The sequence below is a fragment of the Lissotriton helveticus genome, chromosome 4_2 (genome assembly GCF_964261635.1).
Source record: "Lissotriton helveticus chromosome 4_2, aLisHel1.1, whole genome shotgun sequence".
Classification (NCBI taxonomy): domain Eukaryota; kingdom Metazoa; phylum Chordata; class Amphibia; order Caudata; family Salamandridae; genus Lissotriton; species Lissotriton helveticus.
The window spans coordinates 135691774-135716025 of record NC_136064.1 but is presented as its reverse complement, the minus strand read 5'-3'; the positions used below and the strand labels follow the sequence as shown (position 1 = coordinate 135716025).

At 44.6% G+C, this 24252-nt stretch overlaps 1 protein-coding gene across 1 annotated transcript in view; it reads left to right on the top strand.

Annotated features, from left to right (window-relative positions):
• Window positions 1–112: 112 nt before the first annotated feature.
• LOC144752128 (nicotinamide N-methyltransferase-like) overlaps window positions 113–24252 on the top strand; it is a 60521-nt gene continuing 36381 nt past the window's right edge. Inside the window, exon 1 of the mRNA XM_078640073.1 lies at window positions 113–260. Within this exon, the coding sequence (XP_078496199.1) occupies window positions 113–260 (148 nt within the window). The remainder of the gene's footprint in view (window positions 261–24252) is intronic.

Genomic DNA, 24252 nt, shown 5'->3' with positions numbered 1-24252 from the left:
TTATTAACATGTGGATTTCTTTTAAATACTCTTTACAATGCCGATTTCTTGTAGACATTGTGTGAGCGCAGACAACGAGCACTGAAAGCAGGAGAGCAGCACAGTGGAGAACATGGCTTCTGGAATGAGTCTGAAGGAAATGTATGAGAAGTTATATGATCCGAGAAAGATGCTCCAGAGGTACTTTGTAGAAGACTGTGAAATTGTGGAAGATTCTATTAAGCAACTATTCCCTGCTTACCTTAGGATCTTATCTTCAAGTAAGTACTATCTGTTTTACTCCTCATCACATAATGTATGGATCATTTTTTACATTTAGTCAGCTATGCTTCAACTCACCTATAGTTAATAGAAAATATATTGATCCATGTACAAGAACAGTATTGATAAAAATAGTGAGTTCAATCTTATTGTTTGAATTGAGTAATTCTGTTTTATATTTCAGATGACTTCATTCGGCTATGGAACTTAAGAAATCTTGTTTCAGATCTTGGCTTTTTTTACGCTTAGGGCATTGAAGCCTTCTTTGAGACACATATGATTAGAATTCTACACTTTTTAATTAATTCATTATGCTCTGTAATATGCAAGTATGTAATTATCATACAAATGCCCATGCGTCAGTCAATGGGACACGTTTTTTGATCAGAAAAGCTTTCAAGAAAGATTTACCAAAACGTTTCTCTGCTCAATTTGTGTTGTGCCCACAACAAAGGGACAGTTAAGGCTTCCCTGCCAGTATGATGATGTAACTAACTCAGCAAACTAACAAGGGAAATGTTGTGTTCTAGTCTGGACAGTGAAGATTCTCCTGACCCTTAGGTCAAAAGTGGGATCTGAGATTAGAGTCCATGGAGTTACCTGCGCTCCAACACTGTAGGAGGGTGCATATCCAGCATATGTAGTTTACATACCTACTATCATGAAATAATGTAAATGTTTTTGTACTTGTATAGCGCACAGCTACCCGTAGTGGGTTTCCCAGCGCTTGTACGAATACCGCAAGGGAACCCCTCCTGGCTTTCCCTGTGAGGTGTCCACTCCTGGGCACGCCCATGGTGCAGACCAGGCATCCCTCGCGATGTGGGGGCTGTTGTGGAGACTAAGCAATCTATTGCCCAGAGTTGCAGCGCGGGACCCATGATCAGAATAGGCGCTGAGGCGAGAATATCCGGTCAGGGGAATTAATGAGCCCGAGACCCGCCGAGGCAGGAATCGAACCCTGGTCCCTGGCCAGAGCTCTGCATCGAGGTCTGCCTGCTCTAACCATTGAGCCACACTTCTCCACCCATGCTCCTCTATGCAGTTTATTAGAATGATTCTCTAGATGGCCAAGTATAAAAAATACATTTGTAATCAATAATTTATTGAATGTTTTATTTCTGTCAAAACAACATGTCCTGTATATCAAAGCTGAAGCAAATTACGGCACATGAAAGCTTTTGCATCAGTATAATATACACCTGCCTCACTAATTCATAACTCTTCACGCCTTATGTATGGGTGTACACATTAGTGGTCACTCATGATGTCCACTACTGAACATGTTTTTCTATCCTGACCTCAGCATGTGTACTATAAACATCCATAACTGCATGCATGAGTAAGGTCAGGATTTTGGCTTTTTTTAAATTAGATTTTTCATTTTGCAAACAGATTATTTTCTTTTTTGTCTCCTCTCCTAAACACTCTGTGGTTTGCACATAGTTTAATGCAGTTTGTCCCACTGGCTGCAGCACTTAGCTCTGATTAGTGCGAGAATATCTTTCACATTGGATTTACCCATTAGCCCTTGTGCACACTCCTTGGATCATTCATGTCTAAATTAAGTTCAAAACTACATCCACATAGACAACACAGGAGAGAGTAGTTTGCAATTACATATATCACATGTGTTTGCACCAGTTTGACTCTTTTTGAGTTTGAAGTATTTCATGCTACTCTAGAGGAATAAGACAGAAAAGAGTCCTTCGTAACCCAGACCCTTTGTGCATAGACAATATTCCCTTGACGTAAAGAGAGACATGCTTACAAGAGGCTATCAATTACAGACCTGCAGAAAGAACAGCTGCTTCTGAGAAGGCTCTAGATTTGGTAATATTGGGACAGGAGAATGGCACTGAACCCAATGTATTTTGTTTGCATTATTTCAAGCATGTAAGATTTACAAAGAGGGACATGGCATGCAAATGTTGTAGCCTTTTTTGTGAGCCTGGAGCAGTCAGTGGTTACAGGTCAGTTTTCTATGTCTGGATCCCAGAGCAGTCAGTTTCCTGGGAGGGTCATGGGGCAGTCAGTTGTTATAGGGCAGTATCCTGTGTGGCCCTGGGACAGTCAGTGGTTATTGTACAGTTTCCTGTGGGCTTGTAGGACAGACCGTGGTTAAAGGGCTGTATCCTGTGTGGGTCCTAGGGCAATCAGGCATTACAGGGAAGTATGAATCATGGGTCCTGGGGCAGTCAATGGTTACTGAGTAGTCTCCTGTGTTGGTCCTGGGACAGTCAGTGGTTACAAGGCAGTGTCCAGTGTGAATACTGTTATTTATCACTGGTGTCACAAAACCATTACACTGGTGCACTGTACTTGAATAGCTTGGCCACTCACTTTAGGTCTTTTTCCCTCCAGGTGTCTGGGGGAGGGGCATAACTTCATACTCCTGGGGGTGGCGAGCTATAGAAGTTTATAATACAGTAGGACAAGATACCACTCAACAAACCTACAAAATATTTTATGTGACATGACAAGAATAAGAGGGCATTCTCCAAGCTTCTCAGCACTAAATAATCATTCACGAGAGGAGCTCAGACAGACAGACAAGCACATGGACAGACATACAAACTAAAAAGCAATATTTTCAGTTGTTTGTAAAATTCACCTGATGTGATTCCTTACATAACGTAAGTCACAGGGAGTTTTTCTTGTGTTGCTGAAGTGGAAGGGAGGTTTGGCGGTGGCAGCAGAGATAACTCTGATTCATAACCTGAGCATCTGATTAGGAGGGGTGACCAGAAGGGATTGACTCTCTGAGCCAAAGCACTTGAGTCTTTCAGCCAGAAAAGATGGGTGTTTGATGGGATGATCCTATGAACTAGGAGGAGTGGACGAGGAAAACACTTTATTGACATTGGTAAGAATCTTGTAGGATATGAAGACCACTTTCTACACTCTTTGGAGTGAGAGCTGGGCTCTAACCTTAGGATGTTTTGGAAAGTACCAATGCAAATAGAGCATGTTATTTTAAAATAGTTTGTTAACATGGGAAATTGATAGGTTTCAAGACCAATTGATACTGGTATTTTAGGACACTTTGCCACTTTCCAAAAAACCCAGTTACCACATTTCTAACGTTTCCCTCAATCATCATTTTTCACACTCTGCACTGCAAGCTTTCACAATGACCTTGCTATACGGAATCTGTTAAGTCCATAATGCGCCTTACGGGAAATCCAGTGGCAGAATTCACCATTTCTGAGTTCTAAACTAAGAAGTAAACTACCTTTATCCTCACAGGTCATGGGCAGAGCTGTTAGGTTCAGTCTAACTCTGTGAACTGCATGAAGTTGACTTTGATTTATGAGAAACAGACCCTTCTCCAGAATTCAGGATGAAATGCGCTTCTACTATATCCTTAAATTCATCTAGATATTAATATGGAATTGTTTCCGCCGGAGTCGTACAGTAGCAAGAGTACATGTGAGTTCTACCTAGCAGGCCTCAGCATACAACAGAGGGCGCAAAATATAAAATAGGCAGGGGAAACAATCAATACATCTGGTGTTTAGCATTGTTTCACTTAACAGTTGTCTTGTGTCTCCCTCACTTGCATGACAGTATTTGACAATGCCCCCTAGTAGACTTTTCTATTATATAAAAAGTTATCAAATATATACACAAATCAGTCTTGACCCTGTGCCTCATAGAAACAGTCCAGCCTGAACTGCCAAGCCATGTCTTCCCTGGACAGGAAACAAGCATCCTGGGACCGGTTTCAGGCTAACAGGCTTCATCAGCCAGGCTATCTTGAATACAGTGGCAAAGTGAGCAAGGGACCCCGGCCTGGGCTTACCATGGCAACTTAGGGTGAACAAAACAAACACAAGGAGATGATGAATGGAGAGGTGAAACTTTTCAGACCCTCACCCACAGTCACATATCTGGGTTGAATCCATCATCGTTCTTTAGCTCTCTTTGCCACCCCAATTCAGACACAGCAATATGCAAATCAGTCTTGACCCTGTACCTCATGGGAACAGTCCAGTACGAACTGCCAAGCCAGTCTTCTGTGAAACGAAAACAAACAGTCTGGGATCGTTTCGGGCTAACAGCCCTCATCAGCCAGGGTAGCTTGAATCCAGTGGCAAAGTGAGCACTCTCTAATAGCCATGACTGGATTCCTGGGTGAATCTGAATGAAGTAGCCATGCCAGTAGTCACCCTCAGCATGTTTTCTAGCCAAGTGTGCCCTTTAATCTAGGGCTCCCAGCTTTTCTAGATTTGTTTTATATGCTAGTCTGGCCTGAGCTAGTGGAGCCCTCGTTTTCCTCAAAATAAGAGGTAAAATTATCTGAAAGAGTAGACCAGAGTGGGGTGTCACAGAGTGCCTCCAAAGGTAGATACCATGTTGGTATTTTGGGCTTGCTTCTCCATAGGTCAACTGCAGTTGTAAAAGGCAATTATCTGAGCAAATGCATCCAAGGTATTCACCCACGCCACCCTGCAAAGGTCATTCTGTGAGCAAAAAATGATATCAATCCTAGTGTGTAAATCATGTAGCCGCAAGTAATATGAGAATTCCCCAGTCTCCAGTTGCAGACTGTGCCAAGCATTCTTCACCTGAGTATTAGTAGTCCATCTCTATAACTGTTGTGAGATAGATATCAAATGTGCTCCTGACATTTTGGGGCAGGAGAGGTTGTCATTTAGGTCTGGGGCACAGTGAAAGTCCTCTCCCCAATAAGTCAATGCTAATGTGTTATGCCGTAGCGTTCGGGCCAAGGATTGCAGAAAGGGAGCTTGATTAGCATTAGGTGCATAAAGCGATATTAGTGAATGTGGGAAGCGATACAGTAAGCCTTTTAGCATGACTGAACAGCCCTCTGGGTCAATTCGAGTGTGCAAAATTCTAGAGCCACCCTAGGAACCACCCAAATTAATGCTTCCCTGGCAATAGCGGAGTATGTGGTTCATATCAAAATCCCCGTCCAACCTACACATAGATACTAGTGTTGATGACGTTTGGTGTGTCTCCTGACGGAGTACCCGCCTGCACATGCACCATGTTAAATCTTCCACTAATATATAAGAAACATCCACACTGTGAATGAAATAGAAATAACAGCAAAAAATGCCCTACTCCCATTCCAAGGCCAGTACAGCAAAAGGCGGCCAGCCATTGGCACTATAATGCAATACTAAAAACCTAAAACACAGTCTTTACCAGAGGTACTTTATTAATGTTTCTCCATGTCCTCCACCACACAAGCCCTTTCCATGGCTGCTTCCTCTTTAATGGAGCTCCATGGTAGATGTATGTTATGTGGCTTGCATGGTCGCTGTGTTTGCCATGAAGTAGGGATGTCTGTTTTCCCCCAGATGAGGGTGCAAGACGCCGGCATTCTAACCAGTAACAGGCATCTTCTGGTGTTGCATAAAAAGAAGTGGTACCTTCATATAAAATCTGTAGGGTAAGAGGGAACTGCAAGGCACATTTGATGCTGTGATCACAGAGGCATTTCTTCAGTTCCATGAAAGAAGATCTGCATCGCTGAGCTTCCAAGGTTCATTCAGGGTAAATGTACACTTGAATGTACTTGATATGCCAGGGACCCTTGGATCTCATCATCTGCAGAATATGGTCCATGTCCCTTCAAAAGGCAAGCAACCAGTTGGTTCGAAGGGGCACCAAGACAGGGAGGTCTCTCAGCGACTCTGTAGGTTCTTTTGACTGAAAAAAGCTGATTGCTTGCCATATAGGATCGTGTTCATTAACCACTCCTCAAGATAAAGCTCCATATTTGGGACTGCTGCCTGTTCCAGGAGACCCATGATCCACACATCATTCCTTCTTGATCTACCCTCTTGGTCCTCAAATCTATCACATAGATACTCTATCTCATACTGCAAGGCTCTGAGACGTTTTTCAGAGTCTGCCACCATGGGTCACAGGTCAACCAATGAAAATTCTGTGTTCTCAACTCATTCTTTCAATTTTTTGCAGTCCTCACGCAGGAGGCCCATGTCGATACATAAAAAGTCCAACTTAGGTTCAAGGGTAGATTTAATGTCTAATACAGCTGTTAGAAGTTCATCGAATCAGCAAAAGGGGTTGGGTAACATGGCTGCCAGTGTTGTGTCCATGGGTATGTTAGCATTAGTGGATTCCCCAGTCCCATTGGCGCCGTCAGCTGCCATAAGGGCCTTATCTGGCTTCCTTTTCACTATGGCGACTGGTTTCACCTCACCTCAGTGTGATAGATGGCATTGGTAGTGGTAGGATGCAAGATTTTCCTTAGAATCAAGTTACAGTAGACAGGGAGCAGTAAAACCCAACAAGTGTAATGCTTACAATCCATATCTCATAAGGAGGGGCCCCAGCTGTTGCAATCTATGCCCAAACTCGAGCTGTATCACCACAGTAGGATCGATGGTGAGGGTGTACTTATCCACAGATTTATGACGGTGACAACTGGGATCTGAAGCAATGTCTATGTGGGCATTTTCATTAAGGACATTTACTGGAGGTATTTTGGACTAGGTGTAATGACTCCTGGATTACAAGGGTTTGCTATATGGCAAGAAAATCCCAGTCAGTAAAAGTAATTAGAGCAAGTACCCCCAGAGGTCCTTCCTTCATCCGGTGTCTGGTTGTATGCCACACAAAGGTCAATCGTGGAGAAGTGTGGCTCACTGGTTAGAGGTGGCAGACCCTGAAGCAGAGGTCAGACCCGGGACCAGGGTTCAATTCCCGACGCGGCAGGGTCTTGAGCCCAAATATCCACGGACTCGATAATTCTCGTTTCGGTGCCTACTCAAGTCACAGGTTCACACTCTGCAGCTCTGGGCATTAGCTTGCTTAATCTCCACTACCGCCCCCCCGCGGCGGGATGCCTGGCTTTCACCTTGGGGATGCCCAGTACGGGTATCTCACAGGGAAAAACCAGGACGGGTTCCCAAGGCAAGCGCCGAGATGCCTACGGGTAATCGAGCGCTATATAAGAACTCTTAATAATAATAATAATAATAATACTGCACACCACTCCCAAACTGCAGACTCACTATCGGCCAGGAAGTCCCACAGAGCATATGTGGAAGAACAGTCTGAATAATTGATGACCCATTTATCCAGGGTTTGCCGTGGCACCAGTATCAACAGCAGGGCACTGGGCATGCCCACGCCCCCCCAGCTCCACTGCTCCACTGCCCGGGGTCCGCCATCAGCATGTAGATGTCAGCAGGAAAACTACAGTGGGTCTCAGCATAATCTCGGCCCAGCCAAAGCCAATGCACTCTCTTGTGTGAGGTATGACTCACTGTGATGTAGGAAGGGCTCAGTCTGATAGGGGCAGATGCCTACACAATTACTTGAGTGTTGAGGCAGAAGGTGCATCTCTCGTAATGTATTTACAGGATATTTGACAATGATATACAGGATACTTGACAAGCCCTTCTCTAAGTGTCCATCCTGGCCGCCATCTTGGCCATGCCCCGAAACTCTCAAAGTTAGCATGAGAGTCCTAGATTTCTCTTTGTTTTAATAGCAATGTATGACATTTTGTAACTGTCAGCAGTATATTTGAATGAATAAACCATACTTGCTAATACTAATTGAGGCACATGGCATAGTATTGTTACTTTTATACATTGGCTCTGTTGTGCTGCCCTCTTTTTACAGCTGTGAATCTGTGATCAGTAGAGTTCATGAACAGTTCAATGAGTTGAACATTTGTGTGTTGAAGAAAGTTGTTCGACCTGTCATCCTTAGGGTAGTCTTCCCCCACATATTTCCCCCTCTTACCTCCTCTTTTTGCTGATTCTTTTTGTTGGCCTTAGGACTCTGAGTGCTTTACCACTGCTGACCAGTGAGTAAATGCATGTGCCTCTCCCCCAAACATGGTAACATTGATGCATACACAATTGGCATATTTAATTTACTTTTAAGTTCCTTGTAAATTGTAATACCCTGGGCCTGTAAATTGTGTATTATGATGGCCCTTCCTGGGAAGGGATGGAGGAGCTGCCACTTGTACATGGCCGTGTCCTGTCCCCACACGAAGGGCTGACTACACCATACGTACTGATAGACTGGAGCCAGGGCTGGAAATAAAGGACCTTTGTGCACTTCGAAGATCCTTCTTTGAAGTCACCCCCAATTTAAAGGCACAACTGGATATAATTACTGAGTCTCTGACCCCTTCAAACTGGACACCTCTGGACCTTCAACTGGACTCTGTCAGGAGTACTGACACTCTGCTGGACTGCTAACCTTGATGGCCTGCTTTTCTGCTGTGCTGACCTGGTGCCTGCTGCTCTCTGATCCTGCTGAACTCTGATTTACAAACAAAGTAATCTCCATGGGTTTGTTGGCTTGCTTCCTGTTACTTGAGACCCAGGGCTATCAAAAACTCTGCACCTGCTTCTCTGCCTGCTTCAATGAAAGTGAACCCAGATATTTGCCGCAGAAAAATTGACCCATCTCCAGCCTGCTTAGAGCAGAACCAGCGCATCAACTCTGTTGCAGGAGTAGAGTTGACGCAGTATGGAGAGATTGATAAATTCCCTCAATGGCATGGAGAAACTAAGTGCATCGCATCCGTGCTTTGTTTTCGGAATCAATGCATTGCCACCACTGTGGAACCCACATCGGTGCATTGCTCGACTGCATCCTGCATCGGGCTATTGCGACCAGAATCCAGGTACTCTAATCCCCAGGCCTGTGTGGCACCTGTATCCGGCCAGCACTTGTTGTGGTCAGCCTGCATAGTTGACTTAGCCCCAGTCCTGCTTGACCAGATAACTCTCAGAGGCGCTTATTGCTTCTGGTAGATATGGGATTTCGGGTTGGCTAGGACTTGCACCTAAGCCAGGCAGAAACCACCACTCTAGTCAGGGCAAGGGAGTTACACGCTGAAGACAACCCCTGCTCACCCCCTTGGTAGCTATCACGAGCAGTCAGGAGTATCCCACAGGCAATGTGTAAAGCATTTGTGGAACACACACACTGCAGCAACACACTAGGCACACCACAAAAGGAGGTCCACACAAGGTTATTTATAAAAATAGCCTTTGTATTATCATAAACACATTAGAACAGTAATCACACAGTATACAATGTGCCAACTGGCACTAAGCAATATTTACAGGGGGTTATAAACACATGACAGGGCAAATTGAAAATAGTAGATGTAGAAGACAACCAGTAATGACTGGTAAAATACCGTACTTAGTATTATATCCTGCAACATAAATCATAGTATACAATCAGCATTACATTAGGAGTAAAATACATTATGCGCCAACCTTATAAGCCTAAGCATATTAGACCATAACCTCCTAATCATAAATCATATTAGAGGAATAAATACCAGTAGAGAATAACCTCACAATCATAATTACAGTATGCAAATAACCTCATAATCATAAATTACATTAGAGGCATAAACCAGGGTGCATAAATCACATTTCCTGCACACCACATAAATCACATTAGGGCCTGCCACCCTATCAACCTAACCCGATCCCCCTGGCCTTCTCAGAGGGCTCAAATGCCCTATGTCCATAATGTCAGGGCGTGCTGCCCATGCAGCAGAATCCACAAGTGAGCAATTGCACAGGCCTAAACAATGCAGCTGCCACTAATTGCATTGCAGCTGTGATGAAAACTAGGCATGGGCACTCACTGTGCCCTCTGGCTGGGTACCCACTGGAAATCTGTAAAACAAATATGTGCCATTGTTGCAGCTGAACTCTATCAGGCAGGGCAGCTATGAAATAAACCAATAGACCCTGCTCTGGGGCTCTTTAAATAAAATTGCCCCCATCGTTGCAGATCCCCTCATTCATGCAGGGCAAGTGTGGAAACTGAATCAACAGAGAAGGCACGGGCACCACTGTGCCCTCTGGGCACCCCTGGAGCCTAGGCCAAATATGCCAAATGTTGCAGCTGCCCGCACTGGTGAAGCTAAGCTGTGGAGAAAGTATGGGGGGCTCTCTAAATAAACTTTGCCCCCAAAGGAAATCCGGCCTGCTCCAGGCAAGCAAATCACAAAGGGGTGCAACCAGAGGCACCAACATTACTTTAAGTGTAGCCCCACTCAACGGGGCAATCGGGGGAGGACTCTGCTCCACTTCATTTTGGACAGGCGCCGGGGATCCTCTGCGGCATGCGCACGACTTCCCTCAGTTAACGGGAGCCCTGCTTATTTCCGGCAGTGCATGGCAGGCCCCCCCATGACCAGGCAGCTTGCCTGGCTTCCATACCATGCTTGGCAGCGACCCGGTGCTTCCTCCCAGAGGATTCCTTCTACGGCCGCAATGCAGGGTGGGCTTCCGCTTCCATCCAGGCACAAATCGGGGAGGGTACCCGCATATTAAAAATGATACAGATGCAGGTTGGCACCCGCAAAAATAGAGGCCAACGCGGGGTGGGCACCCGCTGCTCAAGTAAGCATAGATTGGGGATGGAACCCACTAGAATGCATCAATGAGGGGTAGGCTCCTGCCTCAGCTGTACTACGCCGAGGATTTCCTCCTCCGTGATGAGCAGCTTAGTGCTGCGAAGCCCCAGCACTCCCTTCTCCTGGGGAAAGTAAAGCACAGTGCTCACAAGGCACTGGATGTCCAGACATCCATGGCAAAGTTCAGGGGCACAGCTGGGCCCAGGTAGGTCAGCACACAGGGCCCTCCAGCAGGAAGGCAAGCCCTCATGGTGGCTCCTCCTGGGCCCCCAGCAGCAGCAAGTCCCCAGCAAGTTCAGGAATAGCACACATTCATGGGGTCACCGGTCCCATACTTATACCCAGATTCACTTTGTCTGCATCACAGGGCTTGGGGGAACCAGATGCAACTGGTTCAGGAGAGAATTGGAACACTTTGTTTACCAAGCTCCTCGTCTCCTTTGGTAGGTGGGGGCTCGGTGATCAGACACACCACAGGGGGTATAGCCAGCATTGTACAGTCTAGGCACAGACCTATTCAAGGTCAGGGGATTACTCCTCCCACTACTCCCAATGCAGATGTCCCATTCAGCCTAGTGCTGACTCACCCTGCCCCACCTGGAGCCACAGACACCTCCCAGCCCCTGTCACTCAAAAGGAAGACATATAAATTCACATCAGCAGGCAGACACATAGCACACAGAAATGCCAACTTCTAAAAGTGGCATTTCTAAACAAGTTATAATAAATCTGGCATACCATTGCACAGCATTTATTATGACAATTCCAAATGTACTAAACTTGACCACGCTGCTCCTCTCAAATATGAAATTACCACTGAAACACTTATCAGGGAATCCCCCATACATACCTATGGGTGGGCAACCCCACAGTTAAGTGTGGGCTGAAAATCCGTTCCGCTCACGGAATTTGCGGATTTTTGGCAATTTCGTGGTCCGCGAATCGCGCAAATTTGCCCAAAAAGCCGCAATTTGCAAGCTGGTGGATTTTTTTCTTGGTCGCGCTTCAAAAATACAATCTCGCGCGCGCGCCGTTGACTTACTGTGATTCTGAGTTCGCCGAGTTGTTTTTCCTCCCGGTTTGCGTGCGCTGCGCCATTTTGGATCTGGCTGTGTGATCGCGCGAGACTTTTCGACCGCAAGTACGTCATAGCGGCCCGCCATCTTGGACTGCGAGAGTTTGAGAACGCGACTACGTCATAGGGGCCCGCGATCAGGCATCGCGGGAGTAAAGAATTGCGAACACGTAGATGCGACGCGCAGCTGACTTCCGATTTGAACAGCTCGCTTTCCCGAACTTGCAAAAATTGCAATTCAGCCAAGAAATCTACCGCAGGCAGCATAAATCTTCTGAAAATGATGATTTGGATCAGAATAACTCCTCAGATTGACATTTGGCTGCACTTTTTTGTTCAAGGAGTCCATTTTTGGGGGGATGGGAGGGAGAAAGTGCCCCAGAGTCTCCAACTTCCTGTTCCTGTCCAGCAGGCTCCTCCCAGTGCTTTGTCCATGTTCTGGTCACTTTTCATTTGGACCTGGAGCTAGAAGGATTACTTTTTGTGGCTGCTGCTGGATATTTGTATTTGAGGACTTTTTGTATGGATCACTTTTGGATTTGAGATTTTACAAGTAAGTTGGTGCTTGTTTGGGGCATTGCAGTTGCTGTAACTACAATTTTAATTTTTTTTCACAACTTAAAAAAATATATATTGTGGGTAGGCACAGTATCTAGTAGGTCCAGGGTTAGTCATGGGTGCATGATACAACTGTTTCTGTGAGTTTTGTTGAACTTAAATATCATTTATGTCATGGAAGTGAATAGCTCACTGTTATATGTGTATTTTTGTTTTTTAATTTTGGGGTGAGTGTAAAGCCACACTAGTCAGTAGACCCAGGGGCACTCAGTGGTGCATGGACCAAGGCTTTCTGTGGGAGGTCTCTTGAATTTTTTAAACATCATTTAGGGCATGAATGGCATTAGATTGTGGTGTTTTTTGTGTGTTTTACAATTTTTTGGGGTGGTGTTGGGGTCTGGCCATGTGGGTGTGGGCCATTTTGAGGCATGGTCCAGGCAGGGCCTGGCCATGTGGGTGGGCATCAAGGGGCCATTTTGAAACCAGGCAGTGTGCTTTGTGCCATAGGCCTGCACCCAGTCTGCCCTGCTTTCTTCCATTATGCCCAAGGGTACTCAGTGGTGCATGGACCATGGCTTTCTGTGGGAGGTCTCTTGAATATTTTAAACATCATTTAGGGCATGTATGGTATTGGATTGTGGTCTTTTTTGTGTGTTTTTCGATTTTTGGGTGTGGTGTTGGAGCCTGGCCATGTGGGTGGGAGCCATTTTGAGGCCTAGTCCAGGCAGGGCCTGGCCTTGTGGGTGGGGGTCAAGGGGACATTTTTAAGCTAGGCAGTGTGCTATGTGCCATAGGCCTGCACCCAGTCTGCCCTGCTTTCATCCATTAAGCCTAAGTATGGGCGAAATTTGCGGTCCGCAAAATCCACAAATTTGTGTGAATTTGCGGATTTTTTATTTTTGTATGTTTGCGGGGCGCTTTGCATGTTCGTGTTTTTTTTTTCAGCGCGCTGACCGCGAAGTTACCCATGCGGTCGTACATGGGCGCGGCCATCTTGTTTTCAGTGTTCGCGTTGGTATTTCCGTTTCCTGGCGCTAGTTGCATGCTCGCGCTGGGCATTTCCTATGTGCGGGGCGCAATTACGTTTTTGCGTGCTCGCGGGGAAAATATTGCGCGAACTTACCCATGTGGTCGCAATGGGCGTGGCCATCTTGTTTTTCATTCATTGCTATGGTTCTGGGCATGCTTTTTCAATCCTCCCTTAATCTTTGCAATCCTTTGTTTCTTTGAACTTTGTTTTAATTTTTACTCATTATCAATCTCTTTATTTTTCTTCATCTTTGTTTTGTGTTTTTTTCTACTTTTGGTTACTTAAAACTACTCTTTTTAACTCTTTTCTTTTATTTAAATTTCCCCTATTCTTTCTTTCCTATTGTATTTTCCTTACCTGTCCAGGACCATGGCAAAGGGAGACGGGAAGTACCTGAAGGGGAAGGGTCATGCACCCCGTACCAGGCTCCCTTGCGGGTGCTTAAGGGGGAGGCAGTAGCAGCCCGGGAGATCTTCAGCACGGTGGGGGTGGCCGCACTGATTTTCTACGTTCCAGCGCCACCTCCCCAAGACTGTCGTGGAAGGCGGCAGGCACGGTGCCGGGTACGGGCTCCGGGAGTGTCGCCAGCTATGGGGGAAGGTGTGCCGGGCCATGTATCGGGAGTATGGGGTCCGGCGCACCTACAACCAGGCGACGCACCGGTGGTCCGACAACCTGGACTGGGAGCAAGACCTGCTCGACCTGCTTGGAGTCGAGATCCCGGGCCTTGGTGAGTAGTAATAGCTAGTATTTAATCACTACTTTCTTTTCTCCAGCTCTGTGTTATGATATTGCAATTCGTTTTTTCCGAAGAGCAAGAATGCTGCCGATTACATTGCAGGTAAATTATGTTTCAAAAGCTTCTGTGATTGCAGGTGCTGGCCTGCTCACTGGCAGTGCTACTATGATTACTTGTTTTCAATTGTGTGCTCATTTGGCCTGAGTGATTATGTATGAGTGAGTACTTTACAGAACTGTGTAATGCTAGAGAGACTAGAGACTCAAGTCTATTCTTTCCTTTGTACTCCTACTGCCACTAAGAAGAGATAGTGTTGGATTGATAGGTTGAGTATATTATGACTTGTTATTTAGTAGTAGGAACAATTTTAGTGGTCTGCAATCATGATGACGGACTGTGTCTGTCACGTCGTGTGCTACTGAGTGCTGGCAGTCCTAGTAGAACCTTTTTGTTGTTGGTTTAGTTAGTGATTTACATAACTTTCCAAGTAGACGGTCTGTGAATCCAGCAATACTGTACTATCTTCCTAGTTGACCAGATCAGATAGGTCAATACATGTAGTGTAATTGTTGGTAATTTGTTCCCCCGAGATAATTTTAGATTGTGGTCAAAGAAATCAAATATTTCAAAAAAATAATAGTCCATGTTTGTGTTTATTTCATGATCATCAGCAGCACCTCCCGGGGGCAAGGCGACGACAGAGGCGCCGGCGGAACAAGGTGGGCAGGATCGGTCCTCAGAGTCTCTTCTGCTGGCCCCAGTAAGTTGTACTGTTGTTAATATTAATAATTATACTTCCCTAACTTTTACAGCACCTATTCATTCCAAACTGTTTCCTAATTCTATTTTTTTCAAAATAGTCTTTGATCTTCTTGTAGACTGTTTCTACATTATCCTGCCTCTACTATCACTCTCTGTGCTACTACTAATTATTATTATTATGAGTCGGTCTGTGTAGGTAGCTAAGCTTGCCCAGTCGGCAAACGGTGTTAAACAAAACTCTGATCCAGCAATAGCTCTAGGCACTGAGTGCAGTCCTCTGTGTTGCCCTTGCTGTCTATTCCAGTCTTCTTAATGTTAGTGCTTTGACAATTCCCAACAACAAAATGTCAATGTCCACTAAGAATAAGCTAGTAGTTGGCAATTTCATTTCATAGGAGCACATACCATACCGCTAGTGTTTCAGAGACTATTCTGCACATACAGAAGTTTGGACAAGACAAATAGGACATTGTTGATGATAGGTGCAGTTCGACTTTCCACATACCTCAGTGAAAAAAGAAATTAAAGCCCCCAATCCCCTGACCGACTATCTAGTGTGTCTGACCAATGATTATACGACCCAGAAGAACAGAAGAAGACTACCGAGTCCTGACCTATCAGAGTCACGGAAGCATGCTTGCAAAGTGCAGAAGTGCAACTGCAAACCCTTCCGCTCACTCACTCGTGAACAAAAACCACACAGTGTTTTTTATTTTTAAAGTTTTATTTTCAAATAAGAAATAAAAAAAACAATTTCTTTATTTTTAATAGCGCAGTATTCCCAGCGAGCAGTGGTGATAGATGACGTTAAAGTTTAAACACCCTTCCCTAAAATATACTTCAACTTAACACATCTAATTATTAGAATAACTTTGCGGGAGCCCTCACCTTGTTTGAACTTCAAGTACTGGTGGTGATGAGGAGTAGGTGGTGAAAATTGAAAAGCTCTTGTTGGCAGAAGGGCAATGGAATCTTCTGTCTGTAATTAGAAAAAGGGTGCACGTTAAAAAGCAAGCATTCATCAGTTGTGCCAAAAAGTGTTGCATCTTATGGCTAAGCATAAACCTAACACCCTCCCCAAAACCGTCACTTTTTTTCAGTCCAAATAATTAAAAATTGTTTATGGTAAACATCACTTACAACGAAACTTTTTCCAACGCACTACCATTACAACGCGGTCATTACAACGCAAACCATTACAACGCATTGCGCTGGGGGGCGCTCTAGGATAGGGAATATATTTAATTTACTATCCAACACCTTCCCTACTATCCTCGGGGACTGGAGTTGGAATAGTAAATTAAAAAAATCACTATCCAGCGCCTAAAAGCACTATGCGTTGTAAAGGTTTGCGATGTAAAAACCGCGTTGTAAAGGCAGGCGTTGTAATAGCCTGCGTTGTAACATCATACATCCATTGTTTATGTATTAACATTTTCTTCAATTACGAGACTAAATAGTGGGTGGTGTATGGCATCTAAAAATATGCCATGTTTTTTTTAGGTGTCACAACAACATCGGATGCGGCACCTACCACCACCAGCAGCGCGGAGGCGTCCACTTCAGGGGTCGATTCGGCGGCACCACAAGTGCCACCAGGAGGAACTGCTTTGGGGGATGGCTCAGCAGCAGCGGACGGTGGTAAGTTATTATACTCCTTACTTATTGACATTTTAGAGTAGGCTCGCAAAGGGGTGTATGATGTACTGTACAGTAGACAGTACACTAGTACAAGTACACTGTACTGTTAAGAACAGTTACTAATTTAGAACTACATTTTTGCCAATCATGGAGAAGACAGTCACCCTTGACTTAGCAATAGCATTAGCGGCGGTAGTTCTCGAGTAAGCAAAGGCCCCCTCTATTTGACTTCAACTCAGCTGTGAAACTTTTATCGTGAAGCTAAGTCAGATCAGATGAACTTGAGAGATGTGATGAACTAAAAGGGAAAGAAGGGTATAAGGAAGGACGAGTGAGTCGTAACATTTATGACTGTAAAGAATGATACGTGTTTTTGAATGCATGCAGAGGAGGCTGATAGGAAGGAATCAGATTCATGACTGCTTGAAGCAAGGATGGTTGGAGGAGAAAGAAAAGATGACTGCCTGTGTGGGTGAATCAGAAAATGCATGAGTGGTGTGCATTGCAATATATCATTTGGGTGATACTCAAATGCAAGTCAAGACGGTGGTTTACCTAATAAAATAAAAAGGGTGTTAGTTGATTGTTGAGAAAAAGTAAAGTTGGTCCAGTTGAGACATTAAGAACAATGATAGACGTTTACTTTGGAAGCCTGGATGGTATCTTCTTCCTCATAGATAGCAGAGGTGTATGTAGAGCAGACGCTCAGTGGATGAAGAGTGTAACTTTGAACAGCATGTCTGTGCCAGAGTAGCAAAGCAGAGGAAATCTGAATACTAGAAGTTGTGATTGTTCAGAAATACTCCTTTGACTAACAGTACAGTAGTTTACTTTGCAAGCACAGTATATATTGTGTATGTATTGTATAGTTTACATTATATCAAGTCAAGTCCCTTCCTCCTGCAATTATGGGTACCACACTCACTCCCTATGTTAATCATTTTCTTTCAGCTGTGTCAATCATGGGTGGCCTATCGCTGTTGTTCACTCAATCTATCAAAACAAAGCACCTAAAGTAATCCATCATATAAGCAAAGATAATGTGATAGGCTGGATATATGATCAGAAATGAGTAATCTTCATTTTCCTTTTGTAGTATTCAAGGCCCGGGGTGGCAGTGCGAAATATAAATTACATTGAGCAGTAGCCCTTGATGTAACCGAGTATGGCCAGTGCCACCCCTATAGAAAAGTAAGAGATTCCCTATCCCCACATGCATGTACTGCTTAAAGTTATGCGAGTCTGCGTCATCATGGCTTGTGTCTGTTTTTCTTGGGTGCAAGCTGACTGAGCTGGCATTATGCCGGCTACCACTAGTTCACGTACAAGTAATTTCTTTCGCAAAACTGGAGAAAAAAAGAAGAAGACTGGTGTACTCTCTGACTCTCTGACTATGTAGTGAGTCCATAGTGCTGCTAGTAGAATTCCTGAAACTCCCACTAATGTTACAGGCCTACAAAGATGGCGGAAAGATACATGTCAAAATGTTATACTGTGCTTGCAAGTTGCTAGTGTTACTGTGAGACAACTTTCTGTTGAATTATTTTGTGTTAATGTTAAAGAGTATTGGTTACAGGATTTTTCTTTCTTTCTTCATATAGATGCTCCACAAAAACTCACCCGCAAGGAGATGGCTGTCCTGGCTAGGGCCCGGAAGCTGGAGGCCATTTGTGCTGAATATCGGCGGCTGGTGGCTCGGGAGCAGGAGAAGGATGTGGCAACAGCTGAATCCTCCTCCAGTGCCCCTGGGTCCACCAGCCAGCATTCTCCAGTGGTATGGCGCTGTGGTCCGACAGCCTCCCGCCCCCGCTGCGGAGCAGTAAAAAACACAGCAGCTGCCCACCCCAGAGCCTGGATGGCATGTCAGTGCCGTCTCCGCCGGAGAGTGGACTACCTGGAGCGCGCAGTTGAGAAGCTGAAGCGCCAGCTCCAGGACCTCCGTAAAGAGATGCGGGACCACCTGTCCACAGGACACCGACGGAAGTGACTGTCCCTTGCCCCTTTTTTAAAGACTTTTGGGGAGGGGGAATTGAGCGTTGGGGATTCAGAGGGACTTTTTGAGGGACATTCTTATGGCCATTAGTTGGTGTTAGGGAGGGGGGGGTGGGTTGGGTCTTTTGAATAGTTTATTTTTGTTAGGGGAAATATAATTATTTATTTTACATACTTCAACATAGTGTACGCGTTCATATTATTTTGTGGGGAGGTGGGCGGGGGTTACTGTACATTTCGTTTCCTCAAACTTACCTGCATGAATTTTCTAAAACGTCCAAAAATGTGCAAAATTGCCACTAACAGAGTTAGTGAATTCAATTGCCCTACTAGTACTTTACTAGTACTACTGTCAGTCTCTCCTCTCCTCTGAGTACTAGCCCATTATACTACCTCCCCAAAATGCTTATCTTACCTGTGATTCGTGTTTGATAATAGAGCTAGGCACAGCGCTGGCTGCATGGCATATGGCGATTACGGTTGCCCATGAAATCCATCCAGGACAGAAATTCCATTGTTGTGGTGGTAGTAGGAGTAGTACCACACTAGCAGTAGCAGCATATGAAAAAAAAGGAAATGAGACATTGAGTGGCCTGAGAGGAGTATTAGAAAGAACAGTAGATTTGTAGCCTAAGCAATGTTGAAGATATGTATGGGACAAAATTATTTGCAGGGATGATTATGGCTATAACAAGAACGGTGACACAGCAGCGTATCCTTTCTTCACATGTAGGAGGATGCTGTTGACGATGGATCCAATCGATGGTGGGCATGACATTCAGAATTGATTTGAAAATACTCATTGGTGTTTTTTAAGCAGAATTACAATATCCTAGGATTCATCTAGCTGCCTTAAAATTGATTTGAGGAGGTTGCTTGCACCTTATCCTCCCCAGCAAGTGTGTGGAATTATTGTTGTCATTTAGTCACACCTCAATGAAAACCACACAGCCCGGGGGAATAGGGTTAGGGTTTGAAAATTGGATGGGAATGGGGGTTGAGAGAGGAAAAAAAACACAGCATGGACAAATAACAAATGAAGAAAAACAAATCTTTTAAGGGACATAATGAAGGGCATGCACTACTGCATGCATGACGTTGTTTGCTAAATGGATGGTTAGGTTACTGAAAATTAGTACTTTCTACAACTTACTAACTTTGAAGAAACACTGTGACAGTACAGGGCTGCAGTAATTACGCACTTTCACATGCCTATCTGCCCTCAGAGAGAATAAACACTTATTAGTACATTAAATTAGTTTTAAAAATAGCAAAGAAACTTATCAAATAGCTGGAAGGATACATTTGAAGCAGAGAGCACACAAACGCACAGAGTCACACTTATAGAAGTTCACAACAATAACATTATTTAAAAGATAAGGAGAAGTGAAGAGGATACTGTAACTGTATGTTGTAGTTGTCCTGTTCAATTTGGGAAGTTGCATGCATCCAGCCATTCCTCTTATTCGCGGTATTCCTCCATTCCATCTGACGCTCCGTCGATCAATCTTGGTGACCATACACACTGTCCACTGCCTGCCTGGCGGATGCTGAATTTCGGATCGCTAATGATAAGCCTGAGTTAATCGTTTTTCCCATCGCACAGGGTAAAAGCCGGCCTGTAATTGTTGATGGAAAAACAGGAAGTGATATTAAAACACCAAGGAGAAAGAAATGTAAGGTAGGGTGTGTAGTGCAAAAATAACACTTTCAGTTTCAGAGGCGACAGTATTACATACAACTATAATTTCTAAAGTGCGTACTCTGAGTCTCCTTTTCAAGGATAGTAATTTGACCACAGCAGGCCAGTGCCATGCAGACGGTCAAGGCAGGCACCACTGAGTGAATGAAGCAACCTGAAGTAGCATACCTCTTTGACACAGACAGGCAAAGCATATCTAATTGTATGCAGCAATCCACATAGCCGCAATTTTACATGAACAGCTGTCTGGACTCTGGCATAACACTATTACACTGGCTCGACCACTCCATACCACGACTAGACAGACATGTAGTTCTGCTGTAGTTGTTGTTGACTGGTTTACCTGTTTGCCACTCACGATATGGCCATAGTTCTTCTGTAAACCAACGATGATGATCCATCCATCCCAGTGAGTGACTGTAAAGAAAAAAGATATTATGTAACTTTGATCATCAAGACTCATCATCATCATGGTATATTGGCAAACTCAATCTTGTTCATGCAGTTGCATTCTACACACACAGTTAGTCCAAGGACATTTTGCATATTAAAAGTGCAATGTAGTGGCTCCTGAAGTAGAAGTAGAATTTAAATTAAACTAGGTAAAAAAAACAGAGTAGACTTGACTTACATTAAGGGCCCTTTTAGGATGGCGGACGGACCTGCGTCCGTCCGCCACCCCCAAAGAAGAGGGACCGTCCGCATGGGCAGCGCCGTTCCCTCCATGGAAATTAGGATGTGACCGCCACCCTGGCGGTCACATCCCCTACATTTAACATTGCGGCGGATGCTGCTCCAGAAGCACCCACCGTAAGGTTAAAAAGTGCATGTTGACCTTTGCATGAACGAAGCGGCAGGCACCGCGTGGTGCCTGCCGCTTCATGCACGCAAAGGCAGGGGGGTACCATAGGTACCCCCCATGTGCAACCCCCATCCCCCTTCATCCCTGGGGGCCCGCAACAGCCCCCCAAAGAAAAGACCGTATGCCTTTCCACGGCGGAAATGCCACCGTGGAAAGGCATAGGACTGCCGCCATCCTAATATGCCTGGCGATGTCTGATAGACACCACCAGCCATGTTAGAGTTTTTCCGCTGCGGTCGGAAGACGACCGCGGCGGAAAAGCTGCGGACGGATAAAGTATCCCCCAGCCATCCTAATCTGACGTGGGGTATTTATTCAGTCCGTAGCGGTTAATCTGCATCCTCCGGGCCGGCGGTGGCTTCCTCCGGCCCAGAGGATGCGGATTATCCGCGATCATAATCGGCCCCTTAGTCTGTAAAAGATTAAATAATAACAGAAAACATATGATGATTCATTTCATGCACAACAAACAAACAGCAATTGCTTTTATCAGAGCCAGACATCCAGTGCTGTCCACTGCATGCCATCTCATTATTCATTAGCTGTTCCTCTTTTTGTCCGCATCTTGTTCTTAAAGTGAAGGCCCACAAGGCATCCTCTCGTGTAAATTTCCGAAGTAACTGTCAGCAATCAGCATATAGTCAGTAATTCCAGTCCCACTTCTTTTGAGGGGACTCGTCTACGAAGCAACAGTTTATTTATTCTGCGTAATCCAGCCATCTGCCTTGAGGGAAATGGATAGGGAGAGTCTGGAGGAGGAGGATAGAGGAGCATGACTGAGTTGTGAACTTGTGAACTTCCGGATTGCAGACAGCGCACCTTCAATAAGGAAATAAGACGAAGACAGTGCTGCTGATGGATTTGTTGCGATTAGAGTTTTGTTTTGGTAAAAGTTGCAAAACAAAGAAAGACACACAGGAGTAAAAGTGAATAAGGAGTCAGGACGGAAAAAAAAAGGAAGTCAGTTTCAGGACTAGGTGTCAGGGAAGTCGAGCTCGTCCTCAAACTCTGTGAATTTATACGGGAGTAGGTGAGCTAACAGAGAAGAACATGTGTCACCTAAGTCGGTGTCCTCTTCTTCCTGCGTGGATTCACGTATTTTGTAATCTGGTGGTATGAAGTGCTGATTCATCTTGATCATTGTTAACCTCTCCACATTTTTGGGCGAGAGGCGGGTCCTTTTTGAAGTTACAATGGCACCAGCAGCACTGAAGACACATTCAGAAGACACGCTTGCAAGTGGGCAAGACAAATAATTTAGAGCCAACTTGGTGATTAGTGGCCATTGACCCCTTTTCCCATACCAATACCGCAATGGGTTGTGATCAATATAGACCTCTGCTGTGTCATCCAGATAGGTCTGCACCATCCACCCAAGGTCCTCCAGGGTTTGTCCACTTTGCGTACCATCTGTTGCCTTAGGCTTTGCATCAACACTGGAACAAGAAGAAAACTCTTGATGAGTTTTCCAATCTGCTTCCGACAATATTATGGCTGGGCCTGGTGCAGGTGATGATGATGATATGGTTGCTGGTGTCAGTAACGGCTATGAGGAAAAGTGACTGCCTTCGACCACAGAAGTGGAACTTGACGCCGGATGGCCTGCTGATTCAGTAGTACTTGTGCCGGTACCTTCAATTTCCTGATGTTCTTTTTCTAACCGAGTGGCTGACAGAGCTAGCCAATGTCTGTACTTTGAAACATCTGCTTTAGTAAAAGGAATGAACGCTTTGCTGGCCAGTGCCTTTTTGTACAGTGAATCCAGAATAGTGGCACAAATGTAATGTTGTTCTGTATGTATTTTTTTAAAGCCTTTCATTGTCAACAAGGCGGGTTAATAAGCTCTCCGCTAACGGATATGCGTCTTGCTTGTCAGTATCCTCTTTGAACATTGAAAACACCGCCTTCAGTTGGTGATCTAGCATGCACAACAATGGGATAGCTTTGCCCAAAGTACAGTCCTCCCTGCTGACTTCACGCGTGAACACCTCAAAAGGACGAAGCATGTCTGTCAGGCTTTTAACTAGGTCCCATTCCTCCAAATCTAGCCTCATGTCTTTCATAGTAGAACCCTGTTGAAAGACATACTCATTGATTACCAAGCACTGCTCAAACAGACGCTCAAGCATGTAGAAGGTTGTGTTCCAACGTGTTACCACCTCCTGGATGAGTCCTCTGACTGTTACTCTACATTCACGTTGAATGTTCCTCAGCTGCTTCCGGGCCTTAAAAGAATGGCTGAAATGTGTGCAGATTCTTCGGCAGGTGGTCAGTAACTTGCTGACTGTGATATCTTTTTTCAAGAAATCTTGAACAACAATGTTAATACTGTGCACCAAACACGGCACTCTGAAAAAGCAACCATCATTCATGGCCCTAACTATATTATATGCCATTATATGATATTATATGATTATTATATATGATATGATATATTTCATTATATATATATATATATATATATATATATATCATTATATGATATGCCATTATCCGTGGAAACATAACCAATCATTTGCTTTCGTGGATGCAGCCATTCAAAGACCTTACTATTAAACTCATCCAAAAGGTTTACTGCAGTGTGAGATTTCTCCATGGCAAACATGGCTACTGTTGCATATTTACGAGTAGCTTAAAAAACTGTGTCCGTGTCAACACCTGCATATAACTTGTCTCTAACCCCTGCAAAAGAGACCCAGTGTGCAGTGATACACATGTAATCAAGGGCTTGGCAACTGGTCCACATGTCTGTTGTCAGGTGTATAGTGTGTTCCTGATTGTGTGTCACCATAAGGTAATGGTGTCATCCCTGAGTTGTGGGCACCCCTTGGGTCCTTGTAAGACAAGACTCCGTGTTCTGTTATGGTAATTTACAGTTTTAATTTCACATCATCATTGTACGTCATGATAATATTCCATAAATTCAATCGGTATTTCAATCCTTTTCAATTTTTTATGATCAAAAGTACATCCGATTAGCTCCAATGCATTTCGGGCGGACTGCCCTTCATCTGGGAGCTCTACAAATATAAAGACATAGCACTAAGGACGCGTTTTCAGTCAAAAATAGATTTAGAAATTAAATTCAGGTAACATGCGGGGGCGGTTGTGAGTGGTGGGTGCGCAACAAGTTAATCCGGACGTGGCTGAGCGTGTAAAAAGGGGCCATGGTTGTGGATATTAGGAAACGTGAATTAGAAGTGAAATCTATTGTGGTAC